Genomic DNA, 27,440 nt, shown 5'->3' on the forward strand with positions numbered 1-27,440 from the left:
TCAAGTACCTCAAATTGTATAATGGTGTTCTCATTCACATCTAGGTCACGGGTGGTAATGGAATGCTCACCGACTTCATTTGAAACAAACACCATAGCTGAATCTTCCTCACTGTTATGCAAGAAAACAAGGAATCCATTTAGGCACATATTCATCATGATTTTCATAGAGCAGTGGTTTTATTTTTAGCTTCTCAGTTAAATACTTACGGTGCTCCCTTTGAAGAATATGGGCAATAAAGACCAATGTTACCACCAGGATAGAAAAACCAATTGTCTTCTCTGGGCCCAAAGTCAAAGGTATCCAGAAGCATCACAGGGTTGTTTAGATTATTTCCATCAATAATGAAGTCATCAACAATCCAGATTTCTTCTTTCTTACCTAAGGCATTTTTGGATAAAGCAAATTTTTCCAATGATGAAAATCAGATGGACATTTTTGCTCATTGAAAGAAAGTAAAGGACAAAAGGAACTCAGCAGCAACAGGTGAAACACAAGCCTTCTAGGAAAAAAACACAAATCAAGTAACAGCATATTTACAGTGATTAAAGCGTGAAAAAATAAAGCTCGCAACCACACTAAATTGACACAGCATGGAACTGCCTCACTAATTTCAGAAAGCTGTGACAAACGGCTTGTGAAAGTGTGCTGTCCTGCCCATCACAGCGTTGCTACGGACCCTGCACTGGCAAGAGGTACACTAACTAGTCTACTCGGGGAGTGACTCATGACTTGTTAGGGTCAACCCATGACTTCTCAGCACCATGCTTCAGTCAGACTGGAGGACATTGGCCATTGAAACACTGCCCTGCTACTTAACTGTATTTAATTATTTTATTCATTTAACACAAAAGAAAAATATTTTGTGACATGCAATATTTCATTTTTTCCTTAATGCTTTTCAAATCTTCTATGTTGATTTGAAGATCTATGGGAATACACAGAAGACTAGAGAAATCACTTCTTAGACTGGTATAGGATTTGATTCAGCAATTTGGGCTTGGTGTTTAAGGAAGATGTTATAGAGTTGATAAGAAGGGCCAAACCCAGGCTGCTTTTGCAAAGCACTGTTTGAACTGAACTTGAAACAAGATGATAAGAATATCCTAAGCAGCAATATCAAGATTCACCAAGGTCGCTCCTTCACTGATTTCTGCCTGTAGTACACTTCTTACAAAACATAAAGAAGGATATATAAACAGGATCCTGTAGAAATAACCTGATGCTTTAAATGAAATCACATTTCTCTCTCTCTCCCTAATCCTATCATGCTGTTCTAGCAGCTTTCTTCCTTTCTTTCTTTTTTTAATTTCAGCATATTACGGGGGTACAAATGTTTAGGTTACATGTATTGCCTCTGCCTCACCCAAGTCAGAGCTTCAAGCATGTCCATCCCCCAGACGGTGTGCATCACACCCATTACGTGTGAATATACCCATCCCTGCCTCCTCAGCACCCAACGAATGTTACTACTATATGTGCATATAAGTGTTGATCAATTAATACCAATTTGATGGTGAGTACATGTGGTGCTTGTTTTCCCATTCTCATGATACTTCACTTAGTAGAATGGGCTCCAGCTCTATCCAGGATAATACAAGAGGTGCTAGGTCACCATTGTTTTTTATGGCTCAGTAGCACTCCATGGTATACATAAGCCACATTTTATTAATCCACTCATGTATTGATGGGCACTTGGGTTGTTTCCACATCTTTGCAATTGTGAATTGTGCTGCTGTAAACGTTCTAGTGCAGATGTCTTTTTTATAGAATGTCTAGTAGCTTTCTTTCCTCTTATTATTTAAAAGCAGTTGGTGAAAACAATGAAAAAAATTAAGTAAGCATTCCAAACACAACATGAAGAGAACCTGGATTTAAATCCTCTGGACTGTAAAACTGGTTACAAGATATGTACATGCACAGACACATATATGTTACGTTCAAGCTAAATCAAAATTTTTATTTTATTTTTACTTATTAGTTATAAAAGAAATAGGTTAAATCTTAGAGATGGAAGTACATTTTTCTTATCCATTTCTGTGTTACCTCTGTAAAGAACCTGCTTAATGTGGTATCTCTGTACTTGTTTAGTGATTAAATGCATGATTTGGTAAAGTCTGATCCTTTATAGGCAACAGTTAATAGAAATACAGGAAGCAATAAAACATTACAAATTTATAGAATCATTTTCTGTAACCATTTAAAAATGCTATTAAATTATACATTCACTTTACCTTATCACTGAAGCAAGTGTATGTGATAAGAATATTTTATCTATGGCACTATCTGCTTGGTTTAAGTTCCTCCCACGGTGTCATGGCATTTTGCTATAATGTTCTGTCTCACTAATGAAATGCCACACTTAGAAGAACTATGTATTCCCAAATGAATTCAACAAAAATGAACTTACAATTGATGAGTGCCTAATAGTAATGCTGGATTATTTTTTAAAAACCTTAGCTCTGTGACAGAATCCAGCTATATTTACATCATCAAAAGAACTTACTAGTCAGGTATGAGGAGATGATAAAGATATATGAAGTTAAATATCCATTGAGACTTGCCAAAGTGAAGCAGGTAAAATGTGTGTGCTGTGCACAGCTAAACCACTCAGTTGGCAAACATTTCCTCCACACCTTAGAAACAAATATGTTTACCAGCAGAAGAATACATGCATTTTTACCGTTATTATAAGGTTGCCAAAGTCTGAATCTTGTCGCATTGGTTTGGGCGGTGTATGGCAAGGGAACATTAATGAAAAGTATACTGGTCGTTTGAGGGAAGTAAAATTCATCCATCAGGTGCCAAGTGATTCCTCCATTGACGGAAAATTGTAATAGGATAGAGTGAGACCTCTCTGGGGTGCCTAGGAAGAAGACAACACAAGCATAAAACATATTGTGATAAAATGGGGAAATGGTATGTTTTTAGCTGATTCTTTTGGTGGCAGTGCAAAAGCTGACTTATATTTACATAAAGGTTTTACAGTCCAAATGCTTCAGAAGCAACTCAAGGTGATGACAGGTTGGGCTTTCTGTATGAATATATCTCAAAACAAATACCAAATCTTGGATTTGCACACAATAATATCTCCCTTTCTCTCTCAGATACACCTATACACCTTTCTGTATTTAAGAAACATAACATCAACAAAAATTGATTCTAAAGGCATTGCAATATTACAAAGGGTCAAACATTTAAATCTCAGGATACAAATAAAAAACCTACTTTAAAATTTATTGTATCCACAATAACATTTTCAAGAAAATTATTTAGTTGATATGAAAAGTCAGAATAACAAAGAGTAGGCTTTTTGTGGGGTCATAGCTGTAAAAAAAAAAAAATCCAAATTTTTCATAATTTAACAATTTGTTAATTTAAAATTCTGATAGCTAGAAAGTAGTGGTACAGAGACTCAGGGACATAATGAAAAATTTAACTACCCCAGAACTAGTAGGATTACTATAGCTACATGAAATTATTTAAAATCAGTAGTTTTCTTACCCTTATATTAAGATAAACTTATGTTAAAGAAAAACATTTGTGAGCATTTATGTACACAAATCAATGTTAGCTCTTCCATATAACAAAGCTCATGGGCCTTAAATCTGTTATTTTTGCCTGTGTGCGGAGGAGGAACTGTGCAGGGGAGAATTTTCTTGAGGGAAAATAATGAATTCACACCCATAGAAATGGCTTACCTTTTGCTATAAATCTAAGTGAAAACTGGACATACATAGTATTGGTACAATCTAGATCTCTTGAAATAAGCATCCTTAGTCCTTCCTGAAAACAAAAACATCCATGTTAAGCAAGCTTATTTCATTTGCAAAATTATATTCCTTTGATTCAATGCAATTAACTTGCATCAGCTAAATAATAGATACATGTAATGATCAAGAAGCAAATTTTGTCCAGTTTAAAAGGAAAAATGAAAGATCCTTGTTTCCTCTCTCTTAATGGCCTTCATTTCCTGTGCCTAAATAACACAATTGCATTGTCTCAACTCTAAGTCATACTTTGCTGTGACTTTTGCAAAAACCAGTGCAAAAATGATAGCATTATATATCTGCAGGCCTTTTTAAAAACAGCCTCCTTTGATCACAGCATGTTGAGAGAGGAGTAAGGAGGAAGCAGATGGAAAATGAGCGAAGTGCTCCTGCTGGAAACCGGGGACTAATAGGTAACTTTTTCAAGGTTCCAAGGAGTCTTAGGAACTTACTACTCCTTTGCTCACTCTGACAGCCCCGGGAGCTCTCATTCAGGCTGACACAACAACACCCCCCAGTTGGTCAAGTTAAATAAGGCATAACGAAGGCAAGTCCCCATGCTTAGGCTGTAACTATTCATGCAGAGAAGCCAACGAATGAGGAAAGAGATCACATTAGCTTTAGTAATTTTTTCTGCTAATTAACTATTTCTGGTTGCCTGGGATTGACAGTGCGAAAGGTTTTTTTCTTCGTGTGTTCATATGATTGCAGTGACAGCCAGTAAAATACAATTTCACTGTGCAAATGTCCTCAGGTCCAAACAGGCCTTTAGTTTCTCAGCCGCAACTTCTGAATGAAGAGACCCTTGAGTGATGTATGGCCGTGTGATACTGACATTGTCAACTGATTTCTTACCAAGTAACAAATACCAAATGTAATTTTAGCTAGAAAGGGCAAAACTTTCCTCTTCTTAGCATTCATTATAGATCACATTCCTTAATAGCTGAAAAATTTTAAATAGAGCTGATTTCACAATAGCAACCAGGTATACTGAGTGCCTCCACACGCTGGGTCCTAAAATAGACATTTTACTCATTTAAAGCACCTAGCACTCCTAAGAGAACCACATTATTATTCTCATGATGCAGATAAGGAAACAGAAACTCAGAGAGGGCCTTGCTCAAGATGACATAGTTTATAAGAAGTGATGGTAGGATTCAAACCCAGATATGTCAGATTCTGAACCTTATCCTCTATCCTTTATAAGATACCATTGTTTTGTTTATTAAACCATTTTGTTGGTCTGGGGAGAAAAAAAAATCCAGATAATGGTAAATTCAGAATTTGAGAATGATTTGATATTGTAGTGAAAAAGCAACTGCATTTATTCACATCTTATAACTTCACAAAGCATAGCCTCAGACTTCTAAGACAGAAGGTTGCCATGCAAAAGCTTCCCAGTCTTCATTTTTCTTTTATGCCTAACAATTTACTGCCCTGCTCAGTCCATGATACCTAATCAACGTGTCTTCTTCATGTCTCAATGTCTTTACCTTCTTCCTTGTACACTTACAAATATAAATCCTTGGATTCTTTTATGGCTTCGTGTCATGTGGAGGTTGAGGCTGAGAGGAAAGGTGGCTCCTCAGCTTGTAATGAAAAAGCTTTGAGGTGGATATTTGATAGAGTCACCTAATAAATATCCCTTGCTAACATCAAGATAAAGGAATATGATTACTCTTGTCTCTTGATTATGAAATGCAAATATAAAACTGTTTCCATGGGCAAATACAAGTTACCTGTAAAAGGATCCCTTTTACATTGCATTTTGATTAAAAAAAATTTTATTTGTAGAGATGGGGTCTCACTATGTTGCCCAGGCTAGTCTTCCACTCCTAGCTTCAAGCAATCCTCCCACCTCAGCCTCCCAAAGTACTAGGATTATAGGCGTGAGCCACTGTGCCCAGCCTTTTGTATTTTTAAAATTTCTCTTTTTTACACTGAATTTTGTAGGAGCAATTTTGTTGAAAGTGGGCACGATCTGTAATGTGAAAGTATCTTTCATATTTGCAATATTTGTTTATAGGTTAGCACATGATATTTGATATTTATACAGAACTGTCAAGTTCTGCTGCCACGTATATTCTAGTTCACACAGATATGTTTCTTTTCTCATCATTTTTCCAGGTTCAGTGATACATTTGTGCTAAATGTGAGGAATTCTTTTGCAACAAACAAGCTATTTTAATAGCTGATAGTACTCCTGAATCTATAAACATTAAAAAGAGACTATCATTTCCTTTTTCACGAAAGAATGCCTTTCTAGGTCAAACCACAACCTATTGAATGGCACACGCTGAGCCCTCTCTACATCTTGCAGAGCTGATAGATACTATGTCTAACACATATAATGCTTGGCTGCTCTTGCATTTGGATGGCTAAAAGCAAAATATAAAAGACCATGCATCTTTCTCGTTTATAGAATCTAAGGACCAGATTTTAATTCTACTGCTTAAAAATTCTACTGCTTTAAAAATTCTTTGAATCATGAAAAGTTACAGGATTTCTGCCTTTTTGGTCTTGTCAACTGCTTCAAAACTGTTAGAAGTGAGCTAGCAGTAATGAGAGCTAACATCCGAGACAAAACTAAAACAAAAACCCAAAAAAAGTATCAGTTTCCACTCTGAAAATTTTTATCTTAATTGCTTTGGTCTCTTGAAACTCTCAGGGACTTGTAAATATCTCAGGCCCTAATCATTTTTTTTTCCTTTCTCATCCAAAACTTGAGAAGAATTTGGATTCAAACAAGGATGATAACTGGCATCTATTAACTATAATTGAAAAAGTTCCAGGGTATCTAATTTTCTAAGTGTTAGGTGTTAATCATTAAGGGTGTATAAAAACCCATGCAGATTTTTGTCACAGATTTCATTTGCACACCTAGATTAGTCAATTTCCCCATGCTGAGAGAGATGGGATGTAGCAGGTATTCACATATGAAGATGTGCCAGCTTAGCACAGATTTTTGACATGCTTGCTTGACATTTCTCTAATCAGAAATCTAGGCTGAAATACAAAAATATACCAACAACGTTTGAGAATGCTATTTAACTTGACTTAAATTTTTGGTTTTCTTAAAGTCACCAAATGATTCTATTACCAGAAATTAAAAAAAAAAAAAAAGAATAAAAAAGTAAAGATCTTTCACAAAATCATTTAAAAATATTGCAAATTAAAAATTTAATAACATACAATGCTAGCATCTAGAAATTGAAATTCTAAAAACATATAAATGTTTTTATATATAAATTTACATACATAGAAATTTTTATACATATAAATTTGTATATAGATAATTCCAGCATAAAGTAAGGAAGGTCTGGTCACCAAAGCAGAGGAAAAATTTATGCTCAAGTGATCATAAAAAGTGGTTTCACTGAATAGAAGAGGAAACATGATTTGGGCTAGACGTCAACAACTATGTATAAAGTAATACATCATTTAAACAGATTGAGAAAGGCATTTAGGTGGAGCAGTGGGTGAAGAAGGGAGTGTTAGGAGTAATGTAGAGAAGTAGAATCTTATCTGACCCCTTTAAAAATGAGAGATGTTCCAGATTTGATGGTTTCACCATTCAGATTCCCTCTCTCTGCACCATACACTTCGGGCCAAAGGTCAGGATGTAAGTTGCTGTTGAAATCATCTTTAAGAATTGCGGGCAGAGGAACAACAGGAACGCAGTAGGATCCACCAAAGCCCCGGTCACACCTAAGGAAAAGTATCAGTCAAGGCATTATTTGTCATGAGTTCAATAAGCCATTTTTATTTTTGCATTGTAAAGAAAGAAACTGCAAGTTTTATTAACTTACACACAGCGTCCAGCATCGCAAATCCCTCGTCCTGAGCACATCCAAGGGCACCCTGAGGCCAGCACAACATTATCAATAGCCCAGGAATCGGCTCCCACGGTGTAGTTGGCCTGAATCCATCTGAACCGGGTCCTGGGAGAACTAACCAAAGAAAACACACCATTGGTTTGACAAGCAACCTTGAAAGCATAAGGACATTTATTTTAATTCCTTTTTCCCTTTAAAGTGGCTTTCTCCAGAGTCCAGTTCCCTCCCCTCTGAGACACTTTATTTTCCTACTAAGTAATGGATGCTGTTTTCTCTTGACCCATTAACAAGAGAGTAGAAAACATACTATTTAACTCTTTCACCATTTCTTTCATATAAGATTCTACAAACACATGTGTGAGATGGAAAACTTATTTTGAACTATTGATTTATTTTGTTTTTGAAACACAGGCAGAATTTCAATTTCAGGCTTTTACTGCTATATATTCAGTACTGGGAAAGATATCTAAGATGATAAACATGAGGAAAAGTTAGAATCTTAACGAAGTTCTGCTAGTGAAGTCCTTATTCTACTGTCCCTGAGTGATTTCTGGGAGTACACGGAAGCCCTGTGATACCCCTGCCCTGTATTTTGGTTCTCGAGGGTCTGGCTCTCTAAGGCTGAGGACTAGAACGATGTGACGCATTCCCATATTTTCTACCATATTTGCAATCTGTTATTTTGAGTATACTGGGTCACAAGACTGCTTTACCCAGAAATAGAAGCAGCCTTACCAAACAACAAAAACAGCCCCTCATTTAGGAACAGATCGCATAGCAGAACCTGTTAGTTATCTGGAAAGTGGTACACAGTCTGCCTGAAGTAGAATTTCAGTAGTACCACTGCAAATACTATTGTTTCCCCTACACAAGTTCTCCTTCAAAGTAACACAGCTGTCATCATGGTAGCTTTAAAACAGAAATCTAATCCCATCGCCACGCTGTTTAACACCCTTCACTGGTTCCCTAATGTGCAGTACCGTCAAGGCCAAACTGCTTAAGATGACATACATGGCCCCTCCATCTCTGCCCTCTTGCCTGGCTCAAGCCTCTTTTCCTATTTCTTGCCTCATAATTATATTCTGACAACATTGAATCCTTGAATTGCCCCATCAACTCATGCTTTTAGCCTTTGGGATTTTGTTTTCGCTTACAACAGCAGAGATGCTCTCTCACACCCCTCTTGACTTGGATAAGTCCGCCTCACTTAGACTCAGCTGGGACATCAGCTCCTCCGTCACCTAGTTACGTCTTGATGGTCCTGACCCTGTGTAGGTCAAGGCTATTGTGTTTTGGCACTTTAGTTTTTAATAAAGAAGTTTAAAAGTTAAAAAAAAATTAAAAAGCTTTATACAAATTAAAAAAGCAAATAAGGATATAAAGAAAAAAATTTTTGTACAGCTATACAATGTGTTTGTGTTTTAAGCTGTGTTATCACAAAAAAAGTTAAAAAATTAAAAAGTTTGTAAAGTAAAAAAGTTAAAGTAAGCTAAGGGTAATTTATTATTGAAGAGAGTTTCTTTTATAAATTTAGTGTAGCCTAAGTAAGTGTACGGTGTTTATAAAGTCTATGGTAGTGTACAGTAACGTCCTAGGCCTTCACACTCACTCACTGACTCACTTAGAGCAACTTCCAGTCCTACAAACTCCATTCATGGCAAGTGCCCTATACAGGTGTTCCATTTTCAATCTTTTATACTGTATTTTTACTGTACCTTTTCTGTGTTTAGATATATATAGATACACAAATACTTGCCATTATGTTACAATTGCCTATAGTATTAACTACAGTGACACACTGCACAGGTTTGTAGCCTAGGAGCAACAGGCTGTACCATACAGCCTAGATGTGTAGTAGGCTACACCATCCACGTTTGTGAAAGTACACTCTGTGATGTTTGCATAACAACAAAATTGTCTAATGACACATTTCTCTGAAGGTATCACCATCGTTAAGTGATGCATGACTTTAATATATTTGGATCCTGGCATCAGCTTATTCATTTAGTATCAGAGTGCTTACAACACAATAGGTACTCAATAAATGTTTATTGAATAAGAAAACGAATAAATGAGCTACAAGCAAGCACTATGTAAAGCTCTGGTGGTCATAGGAAACTATTTTAGGCTAAATACTAAAATGCTTTGGTTTTCTCCATTTTTTCCCTGCCATCTGGTGTGCATCTCTGAATCAGAATTGAACCAGGAAAACAGAAACTACTATAAATATTTAACACAGAAAGGATTTAATGCAAGGGACTGGGCACATAGTGCATAGTGGCAGAGCTGAGAAACCAATAGAGTCAGTGAGGAAACCTGAGTTTCACAGTCAGGAAGCCACTCACTACAAGTCCAAGGCTGGAGGGACACAGAAAGGAGGCACTGTTGCCGGTGTGTGGGGACCAGGGCCCTCTGGGGGGCTGGAGCCACAGAGGTCGGCCAAGGTGCACTTGAAGCAGAAAAGGAGGGAGAGGAATACCCTGACGTATCCTTTATTTCCTCCCTCCAATCTCTTGCCAGTGTCCGCCACTGTCTACCCCTCTCAGGAAGCCAGCAGATACAGGAGGCTGGGAAATGTAACCCCTAAAGGCCAATTTCCCCTGCATTTCCTGCCATTTAGAACAGAGCAAGGAGGGGAGAGGCAAGGATCTGGGGGGAGCAGTCCCGGGCTGGCACCATCTCTAACCAGTCACCATAGCACACATTACAAAGGGTCCTAGAGGGTCCTAGAAAGACCCTCAAATTGTCCAAATGCCTCCACCCCAACAGTGGGAGCCTCCTGTAAGTCAATACAACTCCTGAATGTGATGTGAAATGCTGGGGCGGGGAAGAGAGGTGCAAAACGATATGAACATGCCAAAGCAACCAACTTTTCATTTGCATTGTGGTATCGAGATGAAAAAACTAAAGGTGCTCTCCTGTATCTGGTAATTTCACATACTGCTTAACGTGAAGAAGTATCAGTCTGCTTTATGGGTAGAGACTTATTTTTACAACAGTTTAAAAACTGAATCTGGTGGGCAGGCTTCGTGTTGCTAAAGAACATTAAAGTTCAGCCTTGTAAAACTTTTGGACCTCTCTAGCCATATTTAAAAATTACAACTCAAAGCACCTTGTACTTTTTTTTTTTAATTCTTCGTGGCACATTCCTTGCATAATTACCATGAAAGAATAATAGAATCCCCAAGTGGAATCACAATTATTTTCAAATTAGGTGATAGAAACCCAACATTCTGACATGTAGTCAAATGACAGTTCTCACATGGTGGAGAGTGGAAGGTAGACAGTGATTCGCTTCCAATTCTGGAATCTTTCCGAGGTGTAAATTGAACTTTCTGTGTAGTGCAGACAGCCAATGGTTGGAGGAACACACTCTTCGGTGACAAGATGCCAGTCTCTGCCATTGTTCAGAGAATACTGGAGCTGTACACTGTGGGAGGCGCCGAAGGGCTTGCTACAGCCCATGCTCATTTCAAACTGCAAGAAGGTAGACGCTGACACGTGAAAATCCCAGGTCTCAGCATAACGAGGTTTTCCTACAAAAAAAAGTACAACGGTAGCATATAACTGTGCTCTTTGCTTCCTTGGCGTTTATGCTTATAACCAACACTTATGATAACACACAAGAATCATGGCTTATCTATCTCATATGTGCTTTGACTTCTCTTCTCATATTTCCTGTTTTTATTCGGTTATCCTCAGAACTCAGAAATATGGACGGCTGCTAACTTGAAAAGTATTACCACATTGAAAATGGCTAATATAGAGTCTTTTTAAAATAGATACAGCACAGTTATGCTATTTTCGAGGTACACGTGATATCTTGATACATCTATATATGTGTAATGATCACATCAGGGTAATTACCACTTCAAACATTTAGAGTCTTAAGTCTGTAATTCTGCAAATTATAAAAAATATATATATATATATATATATTTGCTCTGCTTTTAAAAAAATCTTACTCATATCATCCATATGTGAAAGACAGTTCCAACAAAAACCAAGTCACTGGGCTCACCAAGTTATACCAGGATGACACAATTATTTTTGTCCTGAGAGCCTCCCTCAGCACAGGTAGGTAGGCACATAGTTTTGCATTTGAAAATTTCCTCTTGAGTTTTAGTTAATTTAGTCCTATACTTCATCAAATATTCTCCCTTTATCTGGTGATAATATATACCTATGTTTTCAGTGAATATCAGAGCAGTGTCCATAGAGAGACAGTCAATATCGACTTGACCTCCTTGGATTCGATACCAGTTGGCTTGCAAATCTATAGAGCCATCAAATTTGTCTTGAAACCCAGTTTGAGAGCTGTCATTCATTCCTATAAGAACATCATCCAAAGCCCACTGGGCCGAATGCTTCCCTGCAATCAGATGAATAAAGGCAGTTAGAGCAGGTTCATTACATAGCAATATGAGTAGCTTTATGACTGTGATTTTAAATCAAATTGTCTAGAAATTGACAGTAAATTAAGAAACACATAATACAAGGTGAGTATGGACACTGCATGATCTCGAAGCTACCAGGACGTTGGAGTGAGCAGTAACTCACCGTGTTGCGGTTGCCACCATCGAAATGCGGTCGCAGGTGTCTTTGCCTCCCGTGGCAGGTCAATGGAAATGATCTGTGGTTCCAGGAATGACATGAAGTCCAACTCTCGAAGCAAATGCCACAGTATTCCATTGTCATTTGAATACTGAACAACAAGCCCTGAGTTAAAAGACATAAATCCAGTCACTTGGACAGTGTCCTAGAGGCAAGGAACAGTATTTCTTACATAGTGAAACTGCAGCAACCTCAAACTGTGTCTCACAGAATGAGAGCACATTCGTCTAACTTTGAAGGAATGAATTAGTAGACTTGAAGGCTCATCAATTTCTTGACAGTTTCTAATGCACTGACTCCCAGGAAATGGAGAAAGAAAATACATAAGCTCTTTTAAAGACCACTCAGCTTTGAGTGATGAGTAGGTTGGTAAGGGGAACATAAAAACCTCCAGATCATGTATTTGAATTTTAGATTCTGTCCTGAATGCTACAAAGTCTCATATCATTATTATATACTCAGAAGAAATATCTCAATCCCCCTGGCACAAAACCAAGTGGCTCTCTCTGCTGCTGAAGCACAAGGCAGTAAGCACTGCCCACAGTCTGAAATTCTATTAAGCAGAAAGATCCTTTTACTGGCACTTCACACTTTGTCAGACCCTGGTCAGCGAAGCCTGAATGAAACCCAATTATTAAATAGCAAACAGAAAAATTCACTCCTCTCCAGTGTTAGTTCGACCTTCCTTTCTCTATCCCCTCTACCCCTTTACTTGCCCTGTCCACCAACACCCCTCCACCTGCCACCAAGGTGGTAGGACCCAGGGACCTGCATACTACATGGTGGGGACCTGGTGTGCTACCAAGGACACAGGGGAAGGGTCATGCTGAATGCAAAGGAACAAACTACTAAGGATGAAATTGTGGGAATCAGTTTACATAGATATAATATATAACTGGGTATAAATCAGTGCCCATCTTAGGAACAAGACTGTGCCAGTCTTAAGAATCGTTATATATACAGTTACATATGTATAATTTTATTAATGTTATTATGAATATATATTTATGTGTTCTGATGGGAGGGGGCAGAGTGATAGATGGCATCTATCTAATTGCCTATGCCATAATTGTTCCTGAGACTGGCACTGCATATTCATAATTATAAAGGGGGGATACTGAGTTACTTTTTGAGTATTCATAGAAATTATGCTTGGTAAAGTTATACTTATTTGTTATTTTATTAATTTTCCTATTATTGGCTGACTGGAAGGTCTCAATCCCTTTATCATGTTGGATAACAAAGAGTTTACTGAAATAAAGTTTCAAGAAATATTACAATAAAATGTAGAGCTAAAAGAAAGCTGTTCAAGGCTAATTAATAGCACATGGAATTACTGTCACCGCATCTGACAAGGGACGATGCCAAGAACAAAAATGACAAATATGCTAAAAATTAGAAATTTCAGGAGAATTAAGCCTACCATATTTAAAATTAAGGAACGTATCGAACTAATTGAGAGGATAAAAATAGTTCAAAGCACGGAACTCTCTGGGGAGACAGCAGGCTGCACACAGGTGTAGGGGTGGGAGGTGGAGCTTCCGCTGACTGAGCTGAGACCCATGTGTTGGGAAAGGCACAGAGTCACACAGCAAAGTTCATGAGAAAAACTGAAGTGAGGCTGTTTCTAGTCTTTATTCTAGTCAAGTTGAGGAATGTCTGGCAAAAGCTCTAGTCTCTAACCCCGATGTTTGCTTAAAATATGTCCCATTGGCTTTTTAGTGTGATGTTGGACGGCTGAGGGTGCAGACACTTCAAAATTTAGTTTTTCTTGTGGCCATTAATTTGTGTTGATATGGTTTACATTTCATAAGATGAGAAAGAGGTAGAGAGAAATTATGTATATAGTTATTTGGGGGTGACCTATTCAGAAGGTAGATTATAGGACCAGAAATGAAGCATCATGAGAATATTAATAAAATTTCACCAGCTGGTCCTTTCCACCGCCTTCCACTCAAAGTATGGTCCAAGACCAGCACCTATATCACCTTGGAACAGGTTTTTAAAAGTATGTCCACAAATTCTTTGACACTCCTCCCTTCAAAAAGTGGAGCTTAATTCTCTTTCCTTTGAGTGTGGACAGTCTTAGTAACTTGCTTCTAATGAATAGAATATAATAGAAGGGCTGGTGTGTGACTTCTGAGACTGGGTCATAAAAGGCATTGCCGTTTATTCCTTGCTGTCTCTCAGATCTCTTGCTCTGGGGAAAGCCCCCCTGAGTGTAGGAAGGATATTCAAGCAGCCTGTGGAATTAGAGGCTTAAGACCCTTGCCAACAGCCTGAGAAAAACTGAAGCCTTTTGCCAACAGCCATGTAAGTGAGCCATCTTGGAAACACATCATCCAGCCCTGGTTAAGTCTTCTGATGACCGTGTGCCTCCTGGCCTTTGTCTTGACTGCAACCTCATGAGAGATCCTAAGCTGGAACCATTCAGCTAAGCTGTTCCGAAATTCCTGATTCACAGAAACTTTGAGGTAACAAATATTTGCAGTTATAAGCCACTCAGTTTTGGGATTATCTGTTATGTAACATATCTCTCCAGTCCTACTGTATCTAAATGTGCATTTTAACAAGGCTCCCAAATGATTCAGGTGCACATTAAAATATAAGAAGCACATTCCAGGAGGTGAGTACTTCACTTGGTTTCTGCTTCTTGCCCTTCTCCTCATTAGCTTTTTTAGGAGTGTCACGTACACCTGCAGGCAGTAATGAGGTCTGCAGTGATGAGGGCTCCAATTCCAAAGAACAATCCCAGATAAGTATGAGAGAGTGGAGGAGTGCAAGAAAGGAAGACTGCAATATACATATCTTATGTCAGTTGCTGAGCCTCATTAGCTGGGTTATTGAACATTGTACATCTGAATAAACTAAGCCCTTTAGCTCATCTACTGGAGGGGTTAAGGCATGGACTAAAATAAAACATTTCTTTTTTTAAACTGCAATTCCATCCATGTTCTGTCCAGTCTTATTGAAAATAGCCTAATTTTGATTTTAATTCCAAATATGTAAATTGATGCTTCAGCTTGAGTAAGTAAAAAATCTTTACTTTCATCACTGGAAGAGATTTGTTCAAGGATTTAAGCAGATTTACATTTTAACAACCAGTTTTAAATAAAAGGCTGAGAAATGCCTGTGGGATGTGAATTACATGGCTAGCATTGCGTTTATAAAAGTGGCTCAAGACTAGTTGAGAAAAAGTTTCTTGTTCCTGAAGGGATCCTAAGGGGCATTTGCCTCACAGGGCAGACAGCAGCACTTGGAGTCGGAAGTTAAATATACAGCAGAGACTCATATCTGTGATGAGCAGATGCTTCCTACTATACCATGCTCAGGGTTCTTTTCTTTTTCTCTTTTTAGGTCATACACAAATAGGGGGGTATGGATTTGTCATTTTCAAAAGAGTTATGCACACAAATTTCCTTTATTTATTTATTTATTTTTTTTGAGACAGAGTCTCGCTCTGTTGCCCAGGCTAGAGTGAGTGCCGTGGCATCAGCCTAGCTCACAGCAACCTCAAACTCCTGGGCTCAAGCAATCCTTCTACTTCAGCCTCCCGAGTAGCTGGGACTACAGGCATGTGCCACCATGCCCGGGTAATTTTATTATATATATAATTCTATATATATATATTTTAGCTGTCCAGATCATTTCTTTCTATTTTTTAGTAGAGACGGGGTCTCATTCTTGCTCAGGCTGGTCTCGAACTCCTGACCTTGAGTGATCCTCCCGCCTCGGCCTCCCAGAGTGCTAGGATTACAGGTGTGAGCCACCGTGCCCGGCCACAAATTTCCTTTAGATTTCAATTTATTAAATGTTACTTTCTTGGTGAGCCCCCACCCAGACTATTCTATCTAAATCAGCACCTCCCGCTGCATAAGTTTTCTTTCCATCTCATCAGCGTATTTGTTTCTGTCCAGCCCTTACAGCCTAACATTTTCTGGCTTATGTATTTTCTTTATTGTTTATTATCTGACTCTTCTCACTAGAATGTAAGTTCCCTTAAGGGAAGGGATCTACACAGAAGGTGTTCATTAGTGCCACACTGGCTCCTCCCTCTCCAGCACACAGTATGTTTGTCCTTCTTATCCCCTTCACCAGGCTTTCTCTTTGCCTCTGCCATATGGTTGGCAACATCCAGAATCTACCTGGCAGCTGCTTCATGATTCTGGTGCTGGGATGAGGACCTCAGATGACCCACGAAGAAAATGTAGCACAAGAGAGAAATCCTTTTTGTTTTAGCCCACTGACATTTAGAGGGCTCTTTGTTATTGCAGTACAACCTAGCTCACCATGACTGACACATCTGTCTTTTGGTCACACTGTCTTTTGGTCTCTGTAGCACCTAGAACAGTGTCTGGCTTAGAACAGATTCTTAATAAATATTTGTTGAAGAGGTTATGGAATGCAAAGCGGTCAATAAAAGCTCCTAGACTGCTGCTCCAATTAATGGATGATTTGGATAATCAGCCTAAAAGTACTGAGAGACCCAGAAAAAATCATTAAAGCCTTCCGTTAGTGATGATATGGCCAAGGAAATGTAGAGCTGATGAACAGAGCCCTCCGCAGCTCCAATGACTAGTAGGCACTGTTTGAGCCAGTATGCTTTACACAGTCATATACGAGATAGTAACAAACATATAAGGTGCAAACTCTTCACATGCTGCTCCTGAGACCAAGGTTTGGAGGACCCACCTGAGAAGCCCATGGATTTCGTGCTAGGACCCAACTCACAGTCTGGATTCCTTAATGAATCCCATCATATCTGTAGCGCTCCCAGACCCTACCTATGCTTCAGGCCTTTTGCATTTCCTTCAGAACTGAATTATGTGAGGGAGAAGATGGCATGGGTGCCTAGGGCGGGTGGAGTTCTGGGCAAGAAGAGAGGCAGTATAGTCTGATGGCTAAGGCATAAATTCTGCTGCCAGCATGAGTGGTTCAATCCCCACTCATCACTTACTAACTGCATGATTGTGGGCAAGTTACTTGGCCTCTTTGTGCTCAGTTTCTGTAACTGTAAACCAGGACTAATACTAATATTTACAGCAAAGGGGTATGATGAAGATTAAATGAATTAACACTGATAAAACACTTGGAATAGCATCTTGCACATAATAGGTCTCCCCAAAAGTTAACATTTATTATTAATATTACCAAAAACGCTCCTCCTACACAAGGATTCTTATCCACCCAGAATGTTTATGAGCAGGGGCAGAGTTTGATCTGCATTCAGTAATGCCCCATGCAAACAAGTTTCCAGCCCTCATGCTGATATAAAAGTCTCTGCTATTGGGTTTTTTTCATCTTCCTGGGGAAAGAATAAAGAAATAGGGTTCTCTAAAACAAATGCCCCTGTGATCCTGCCTATGCCCAGAGAAGACATGATTTTTCAGGCTTAAGGATCTGTATAGAACTCTTAGGGAACGTGGCTCCAGGCAGCCACCCATTCTATGGAGGAGAAGAGAGTGATTCAGAGTAATGTATCAGTTTGCAAAATCCTGGCCAAACTTTGGGAGGAAAAAGGACTAATTTGCCGGTAGTAACTGTAATTTCTATGGAAATATAGCAACTTACCTTCATTCCTAGCTCTTGGTTTGATGCAGGTAATACCTGAAGTTTTGCTTCCAATTTGTATATAAAATTGAACAAGTCTGGGGGAAAAAAACTTCAGTTTACTTACAAATAGATGAGTTCAAAAGAGCATTAACCGTTTGTATTTTGATGCATTAGAAAAAACCCTCCAGTAATTATTAAGTACTACTTTTAAGCTCAGAAAGCATATGATAAGCAGAAACTATATAGATCATAATAAATTAATTCTCTATTTAGAAAAAGTTGATTAATAGGACCATTTATTTTATTCTTTATTAATGATCTAAACAAAAGCAAACAGTTTAACCCTAAGTCATCATGACAGTCTGACGTAATTTAATGGAATTACTAAAATGGAAATTCCTTAAATCCAGATAATACCATCCTTGGAAACTCAAGATGAGGAAAAATCTAACATTAAGAAGTCGAATACTATATTTGTTTAAGGCCAGACAATTACCTGTCTATTACTGATTTAGACTCAGTTGGCTGACTTTGTCTCAACTGACACCCAGTCAGTGTGATGTAAATTATGCCCCAGTCCCCAGTAACTGCCAGAGTGCCTCCTTGACAAGCACATCTCTGAGAGAACAATGCAAGAGGAAAGGGAGACGGAAAGCAGAAAAAATATGACACAGAACCCAAAATTTTAGTGAGGAGAAGGTCTAAAAATTTCAAACATTTTTTTATGTTTCCTTTCTTCCAATTCTCAAATAATTTAATTGATTAAAAAAAAAAAAAGCACAGTTTCATTTTAGGTGTGCTACTGTTTCATTTGACCTTAAAAACCAAACAGTTCTTTATTTTACCAGAAGGTGTCAGTGTAGGTATTTTAAATTTCTGGGGCAGTTTCAATAGGTGAACACAGTTAGGTAAATGAGGATACATATTTTTGGACATAGAATTTAAAGTTAGAAAAATCTTTGAGTCACATAGCATACTTCAAAAATAGTACCAAATAGTTTTCAAAGTAACATAAAACTTTAGAAAACGAAGCTGACATACACTAGACATGGAGGCCTTGGTAATGACTGTACACAGATTAAAGAATGTTAGTACGATTTTTGCAGAAACTACTTATTTTATCATAGAGCTAGAATCATCTTCATTTTTACATATCAGGAGCTATATGAGGGCTGGCCGGAAAGTATCCAGCCATGTAACCACTCTCGCTATATCCACAATGGCTGGGTACTTTCCGGACAGCCCTCATATAGAAACATTATTATATAAACTCTCTGTAACAGAACAGAATGTTTTCGTGTGATAAATACTATGTTTGCAGAGAAGGGTACTAATTAACCACTTACCTGATACTCCTGGTGTCCAGAGGAACAGTCCTTGCTTCCCTTTTCCCAAGGCCATTGAAATAGAGAGATTTGCCATCGTTAAGTGTCCCACAGCCAGTTCCAACCTGGCCGCCAGTTATCTTGTACCACAGAGGGCTGAGCTTCCCCTCAAACCTATCAAACATCTCACTGTGATTAGGGACATTTGACACACAGGTTCCTTGTGCAGCTTCAGAAAAGAGAAATACACAGGAGAGATGCTTCATTGGAATCAACATTAGAAGGTATATTCAACACAAGGGACAAAGAGAGAATTTCCACAGGAATTAGGGGAAGGAAGCCACAGGAAAATCTGTATCACACAATTGTCTGCCTGAGAGACAGCCATCATTACCATAGTCAAAAACACTATTCTGCCTCTGTAGTTTCTTATATTTGAATAAAGAGACATTGGGACCCACACACTTCCATAGTGCTTGCTACTGAGGATTTGTGTAAACTGAGAAATAGATTATACATAAGAAAACTTGCTCATTTGTTGTCCCTCTATTATAGGATCAATAAAGGGCGTCAGTCCCAGATAAAAAACAAAACAAAACAAAAAAAAACAAAAACAAAAAAACCACCCTTGAAACTGTGAGTGACAGCACTCTCCACAGAAGCCTGCAACAGCATATGTTGGTCTTTGGTCACACGCCAAATGAAGGCCAGAGCGCTGAAAAGCTGTGAAGAAGCCTTTTGAAGTTGTCTCCAGGAAAAATCCAAAAAAAGATTTTGAAGCTTATAATATTTGCGCCAATTTTACTCTTTAATCTCAGCTCCCTTTTCATTTTTGCTTATAGCAACACCCTCTTTTGGCAGTCTTGGATTTATCATTTCATAAGTTGCATTTTTCCTTTAAATGTATAAAGTTACGTTTCTTATAAAAAGCAAAGTAAAGAGTTCAGGGAGACCCTGCAGGCAAGTGGTTAAGAGCTTGGGTCTGGGTTCTGGAGAAAGACTGCCAGGGTCTGACACCCAGCTCCAGCAACGCCCAGCTGTGTGACCTTAGGAGAATTCCATACCTCTGTGTGCCTCAGTTTCCTCAAATAGAAACAGGGTTTACAGTACTACGGCACACGGTTATTGTTATAATTAAATGAGATGAAATAAAAAGCCTTACTTTAGTACCTGGCATGAAGTAGGGCCCCAAGCAATGTTAATTACTGTTGCTATTAATAAACAAATCCTGTTTAGGAAGTGAAATTTGTGTTATCATGGTTTCTTCCTTAGGTAGCTCAAAACTACAAAACATCGTAGCACCTCATGTGCCTAGGTTGCAAATTCCTACAATTCTTAGAGAAGAACGAACTCTGAATCTATTTCTTTGGAAGAATAACATGAATTACAGTACTAGAGATGAATAGTTTACAAATAAACCATGAGACACATGTATTAATATTTAGCTTACCGGTGTACCCCAGGTCACAGAAACACACTCCTGAAATGCAGTCCCCACGGCCACTGCAGTAACTGGGGCAAGGCTCGGATATGTACACTCCATCTAAACCAAACGGAGGCACGTTTTTCTGTGCACTGCTCTCCTGGATCCATCGGAATCTGGTCTTGCTGTTGGGAAAAACAATACATCTGTTTCTTGCACCAACATCTTTTATGAAGCACTAGGATATAGAAAGGTTCAGAAAAACTCAAGGGAGATTTAGTATTTATTTGCAAGTCATGCCTGCTTGATTGCATACCTAATCTTCCTAAGGTGTCTGTCTCAGATCTTTCTCAAAATTTCTTGATTTCTTTTTCAGCATAAATGTTTCAATGCTGGGAGGATATCAGGTACAGGGCACTTTTGATGACCAGAATATATCATAGGTTTTACTTGCATATTTTCTTACCTTCTGTCCTTTTAGTAATAAATAAAACCCAGAAAGATATTCCTTTCCTTTACTCAATATTTCACCCTTTCATTGCACTAATTTTATGGATATTTTCAGAAGAGGTTACTTACGAATTTTTGAAACCATCAAATAGAATGTTCTTTGTTAGGACATACAAGGGAACTCTGGCTATTTACTGTTGACCTGCTTTGGGTACAGAAGAATTAAGTGTGTACTGACAGCTCTATTCCCACCTGTGCCTCCTTCCCTTCCTCTTTGTCTTTCGTCTTCCAATTTCCAAGATGCTCATTCTATGAACTCTTAGCAACCAGCTAGGCTGCCAGTGAATACCTGTAACTGCCAACAAACAAAAGAGGGACCTAGTCCCAGTACTTCAAAACCCTGGATCACCAGGGGCTGGGCGACAGCCCGGTCCTTCTTCCCCTAGAACAGTAGTTCTGATGCTGCCAAACTAAAACTGTTCCTAATTGCTTTCCAATCTTTTCAACACATCTCTTTTTTTTTTTTTTCAAACATATGAGCACATATGTACATCTATAATTTCGTATCAGGGAAATCCCTCTTCCTTCTTCTACTAAAATCGAAGGAGGAAGATGTATTAGTGTACCTAGATTCCAATATTTATAGACTTTTGAGTGAACCAGTTTCTTAGTAAACAAGGATAAAGAACCATAAAGATTAATGAAGACTGCTGAGGATAACTGCAGAGAAGGGTGGCTCCTTCTCCCTTCCATATTGTGAAAATACCAGGGCAGTATCAGAATGCATTTCTTTCTGACTCTTCAGGGGGCTTTGGACGTTTGGCAACACTGAACCATAACCCTGGCTTGTTCTTCCCTTTCGTTATTTTGAGTTACCTATTCTTGGCAGATTTTCAAAATGTAACCGACGGTGTTGCTTGCTAGGCTTAAAAGTTTTTGGAGATTAATCATCTGTTAATGCAAGTCCCAGTTACGAGGAAGGTGAACATATAAAAGTATTTCCTTTGGCGCTAATTCAGAATATATTGGTCTTACAATGTGAATTAATCAAATCAGGGTAATGTTTAAGGCAAAAAAGAACTGAATTAAAGAAGATTATAAAAACAAAGCAAAAGCCAATATATATAGATATAGATATATAGATATACATAGCTGTCCTAGTGTCATGGACCTTGGGACAACTCCTTCCATTGGAGTTGTGACAATCTTCAGCCTGTGAAGGTAGTTTACCTCTCAAAGGAAGTAAATGGAATTGATGAGTATCAGTATTTGCCAATTGCTCTTAAGGAAAATGCTAAGGCCTCTTTGCTCTTTCTAAGGGACAGACTGCATTATTTGTGATAAACAAGGGAAACATGCCAATTCCCTGACACAAGTCCTCTTGGATTAGAAGTCATCCTTGTTGCTTCTTTTTCTGTTCTATAGAGAACCCAGAGAAACATGGATCCACAACTTCTGCCATATGGAAAGTAATGAAAGAGAAAGAACAACTTCTTTCCCCTAACCTACACTTTCCCACTTGGGCGAGGTGAGGGCATCTCTCCATCAACTGCTCCACTTCATGGAAGAAGCAGGCTGATTTGGGCCTAGAAGCATTCAGAGGGTTGAAGAATCCTACATTTTGGTAGAATTCTAGAAAAAGTTTTGGTAATTTGATAATGAATAAAGGACAGTGAAACCCTTAACCTGTCTTTGTTTCTTGGGGTCTTGTGATTTTCATCGTAATATTAAAAGAATCAAGTTCTGGGCTGGCCAGAGTGAGGGGGCACCCTGTTTGCAGACCCTAAGGCTCCTACAGACCCAAGAGCAGAATGCACTGTTAAATATTTGAAAAGGTAAAAGACCTTAGGAGTCCAGTATTAAGGAATCAATGCTTACATAAGGAGAAAAAAAAAAAAAAAAGAAACAGCAAGACTAATCTTGGCTAATAGTGTGAGTCCAGGACAGTTGAGAGTCCTAGACGGAAAACTGTATTTCAGTGAAAGGACAAGAAGAGATGGTTCCTCTTTTCTTTCTTTCAATCTTCGCTAGGTGGTTTTTAGTTGGAAGGTGCAAATCAAAGTAACAAAGGTCTCACTGGCCATGACCTAGGTTAAGTTTTGCTTCATTTCCATTTCTCCAGTTGTGCCTGGTCCCTGATGCCAGCTGCTACTCTGTTCTCTTCTCAGGGACCCAATCTTGGGATTGAACTCAAGAAATCTGGCAACCTCAGGGTTGCTGGAATAAGAAGAAGAACTGGTAAAGTTATAAAAACTAGTCAGAGAAAGGCTGATGTACTTGGGATATTTGTCCCCTCCAAATCTCATGTTGAAATTTGATCCCCAGTGTTGGAGGTGGGGCCTGGTGAGAGGTGTCTGGGTCATGGGGGTGGATCCCTGATGAATGGCTTGGTGCCATCTTGCTGTAGTGAGTTTTTATTCTATTAGTTCTTGAGAGAACTGCTTGTTAAACAGAGCCAGGCACCTCCCTCCCTTTTCTCTTTTGCTTCCTTCCTCTTGCCATGCAGTGCTTGCTCCCTTTTCCCTTCCACCACGAGTGGAAGCAGTTGGAGACCCTCACCAGAAAAGTTGCTGGCGCCATGCTTCTTGTACAGTCTGGAGACCCACGAGCCAAATAAATCTCTTTTCTTTGTAAATTACCCAGTGTCAGCTATTCTTTTATAGCAACACAAACTAAGACAGAGACCATTAGAAGAAGGAAGGAAATAAGAAGGCCAAAGTTAAGCTAATAAGTATGACTAGATTCCACACTTTTAAACTAGAGGAGATATAGCCTTGTAGTTATTATTATTAATGTATTTGTGCACATATGCTATTCTTGCCTTTTCAAGGAAACACAGTAGAATGCAGAACAATGATTTCTTGCTAAATAGCATTGAATTTATTTTGGAAAACACATGAAAAAGGAAGGTGTTTTCATTATGGTTAATGACCTTTTGCTGGCCTTTATGCCTCATTCAACATCTCTTCATTGGGCTGGGGCTGGGCATACTGCAGGGAGAGAATCCCAGACACATTTCCTACCCTCACATAGTCCACACTCGAGAGGGGAGACACTTAATCGAGCACTCACACAAGAAATGTACCTGTGCAACTTCGACAACCACCACTGAGAAGGACATGGAGCTAGGAGAGCATGCCATAGAGGTCTTTGACTTGATAGTCAAGGGGTCTAGGAAGGATTTGGAGGAAGAAATGATTGAGAAGAAAGAGAGTTTAATCTTATGTAATCTTACTAGAAATAAAACATAGTGTGGTTTGACTATTCAGATCATTCAACAAAACTGTCCCTTTTGTTTTGCATGTCCCAGATAAGGAAAAAAGGAGGAGAAGATAAGACTCTTTCTCTTTGTCCCTGTCCCCAACTTTCATCTTTGTTCAGAGGATGCCTGAGTGACCAGGAGAATTGATTTCGACACCTTACACTTCTATCACCACACAATTTAGAGAGATGTTGCATCTGCCTCTCAAACCAGGAAGTTCCTGCCCTGTGCAGAGAGGCACAGGTGATGGGTGGTGGAGACATTCTGCAGAATACTAAGCAATTGTACTTCCAGCCTGCTTGGAGACACCCATTTTTTTGCCCTCTGCATAGGGAACCTACAGCAGGCTGTGTGGTATGGTCTCTGGACAAGGATGCCTCTGGGAGTTGGGAGAGATACAACAACATATATTCACTGTCACCAATGTCTTTCCTCTGTAGCTAAGAGCCCAGTGACTTAATAAGAACATAAACTGCTCCTTTGAGAAAACCAGCTTAGAGTTATTTCTGTAAGAGCAATGTTCTAGTAACTAGTACAAGCATGTTGCCTTGTGGCAAAATAGCTCCAAATTTTAACGATTTTAACACTTAGAATTCTCAGCTTTCCAACATTGCATTTGGAGATATCTGAGTTTAACATATTGCAGAAGGAACAACAACAGCTCATTTACTTGGGGCAAAGTAGAAACATATTTACTACTCTTTAGTAGAGGGCTCTTCATCAGAAATGCCATCCCACCAGCAAGCTGGATGGTATCCAAATTAACCAGGAGGCTGAATTCTAATGGAGATTTCTTCTTCCAAAAGCTGAGATCCAAGAAAATATTGATATATTAGGAGCCTCAAAATATTGGCTCACTTTGTGACACTAAGGACAACCTTCTCTTTCTTCTAATATGTGGCTTTACCAATTTTGTTATTCCACCCCAACACCAAATGAACTGCAGTTTCAGAGTCAGTTGTGTATTACTGGGTTTTGAGGAAATCAAACCAGATTTGTGTTCCTTGGCTCCTGAACGTATTATTTACTTTTACAGTGATGTCTTCCAGCACCCTGATATTCTAATCATTTCAGCAAAGATGTACCACTTGATGTTCCCCGACTTCACGGCATGCTACACCTATCTACTTGGGAGAGCTGCAGTTGGGCCACAGTTTTGGAAAGTGTGGGGGAGAAAAGGCAGTGGTAGAGGTGAGGGGTACAAGGGCTGCACTGTTATATGCATAGCTCAAGGTGGGCAGGAAGCAGGATGAGACGGCTATTTAGCTGCAAATACAGACATGTTCTTATAGATAAGGAAAGATGTCTCAGGTCTAGCCTAGAGAGTAGGATCAAGAGCTGAGAAGAACAATGATCAAGGACTCACTCCCAGGGAATAGAACTATCTTAATCAAGGAAACTTTCTTGTCCTAGACATTGTTCTTGGAAGAGGGAGGAGGGAGCCTAGTTACAAGGCTCTTGCTGACTTTTAGAATTCCTGTGGGCCAGTGACTGCTGTGTGCTTCCCATCCCTTCCCTTTCTTGTTTCTTTATTTTTGTCAACTCTGCCCCTTCCACATTAAACATCTAAAGCAACTGAGTCTCTCTTTGACAAACTACAGGGAACACTGACATGTGAAGACAACGAAATTACCTATAAATGGACCTGGATCTGCTGATTGACAAATTCTTTCTTGAAATAGCTGGTGTTTAAAGATTATGCTTCAAGGTTTAGCAGATTAGCACAGAAATTTGATTAATATCCTCAAACAAACAAGCTCCTTGCCTATCCAGGAAGTATGCCTACCAAAGGCTGTGGTGTAATTATTAGAGGTATGAACATCTAAGTGACAAGGGAAGCAGAGAACACAAGCAGCTGATCTAGCCAGATGATTGACTGATCACCAGTAAATTTGGTGATTAGGAGAAAGGTGTCACAGACACAATGGTCTCTAAGAACTTTATGAATAAGCCACTTCTATAGATTGCTAAGCTTTTACCATTATATATAAGTCAGAATGAGACTGGTTATGCTGTGGCTTACTCCCAATCTCAGTGGCTTAATGCAACAAAAGTTTAATTTTCGCATATTTATATGTCCAGTGTAGGCTGGCAAGGGAGTCTGCTTATTGTACTCAGGGACCCAGATAGATGTCAGATTCATCTCAATACGTACTTCCGTGAAGCAGGGAAGGAACATGGTAATACGCACATGGGCCCTTAAAGTCACATGTTTCATTTCCATTCACATTTCATTCAGCCATGCCAAACTTTAACGGGTGTGGGGAATGTACAATCCTCCCTTGTTCTAGGCAGGAAGAAAGCTGAAAATATTGTTGAATGACACCAGTGAGTATCCCAACCATATATTACACCATCAAGAAGCAGCGTAGACTTCTTATGTCATTTCAGCTCTAAACTGAAATGCTTTGACTGAGTCACAATTAAGGTCATATTCTAGGATTCAATTAAGAATTGAACTTGCTGGGCGTGGTGGCTCACACCTGTAATCCTAGCACTTTGGGAGGCCAAGGTGGGAGGATTGCTTAAGGCCAAGAGTTCAAGACCAGCCTGAGTAAGAATGAGATCTCATCTCTACCAAAAATAGAAAAAAAATTAGCTGGGCATGGTGGCACACACCTGTAGTCCCAGCTACTCAGGAGGCTGAGGTAGAAGGATCGCTTGAACCCAGGAGTTTGACGTTACAGTGAGCTATGAGTCCCACTGTACTCTACCCAGGTGACAGAGCAAGACTCTGTCTCAAAGAAAAAAAAAAAGAACTTAAAACTTGAAAAAAGGTTCTTTATCTTTTGTGAAATGATATAGTTAAAAACACTGATCTCTGTTATCTACTCTATCTGGTGCAGGCATACATGCTATAAATTTACTCTAGAATAGCAAGCCTGGAAAAAAGTATATCTTTTAAAAAAATCAGAATGTGTCTACTTTCTTTCTTTTTACTCAGCAATGAGAATTAATGACTCTGTATTTTCCCCCTTTGTCTTAGCTGCCAAGATGCTAAGAGTTAAATTTGTTGCCCTATTTTTGAAACTAATTCACTTCAAGTTCTTGGTCCATAGATTTCATTCCTCCATCAATTGATCTTTAATCTTTCTCTCTATTGTTTTATTAGTTATTTTAATAGGCATTGAAAGGGATCATTTATATCGCAAGGTACCTCAACTTGTCTATCTAAGGAGGCATTAAATCATTAAAAATCTACATATA

At 38.9% G+C, this 27,440-nt stretch overlaps 1 protein-coding gene across 2 annotated transcripts in view; it reads right to left on the reverse strand.

Moving 5' to 3' along the window:
- RELN (reelin) overlaps positions 1–27,440 on the reverse strand; it is a 447,102-nt gene that overhangs the window by 69,300 nt on the left and 350,362 nt on the right. For both annotated transcript variants that reach the window (XM_069462478.1, XM_069462477.1), the window contains exons 29-40: positions 20,549–20,706; positions 19,120–19,327; positions 17,792–17,868; positions 12,167–12,325; positions 11,790–11,978; positions 10,869–11,142; positions 7,580–7,720; positions 7,301–7,478; positions 3,702–3,786; positions 2,684–2,866; positions 210–381; positions 9–111 (exon numbers count right to left, since the gene is read on the reverse strand). In XM_069462478.1, the coding sequence (XP_069318579.1) occupies positions 9–111; positions 210–381; positions 2,684–2,866; positions 3,702–3,786; positions 7,301–7,478; positions 7,580–7,720; positions 10,869–11,142; positions 11,790–11,978; positions 12,167–12,325; positions 17,792–17,868; positions 19,120–19,327; positions 20,549–20,706 (1,927 nt within the window). The remainder of the gene's footprint in view (positions 1–8; positions 112–209; positions 382–2,683; positions 2,867–3,701; positions 3,787–7,300; positions 7,479–7,579; positions 7,721–10,868; positions 11,143–11,789; positions 11,979–12,166; positions 12,326–17,791; positions 17,869–19,119; positions 19,328–20,548; positions 20,707–27,440) is intronic.

The sequence above is a fragment of the Eulemur rufifrons genome, chromosome 29 (genome assembly GCF_041146395.1).
Source record: "Eulemur rufifrons isolate Redbay chromosome 29, OSU_ERuf_1, whole genome shotgun sequence".
Taxonomy (NCBI): Eukaryota; Metazoa; Chordata; class Mammalia; order Primates; family Lemuridae; genus Eulemur; species Eulemur rufifrons.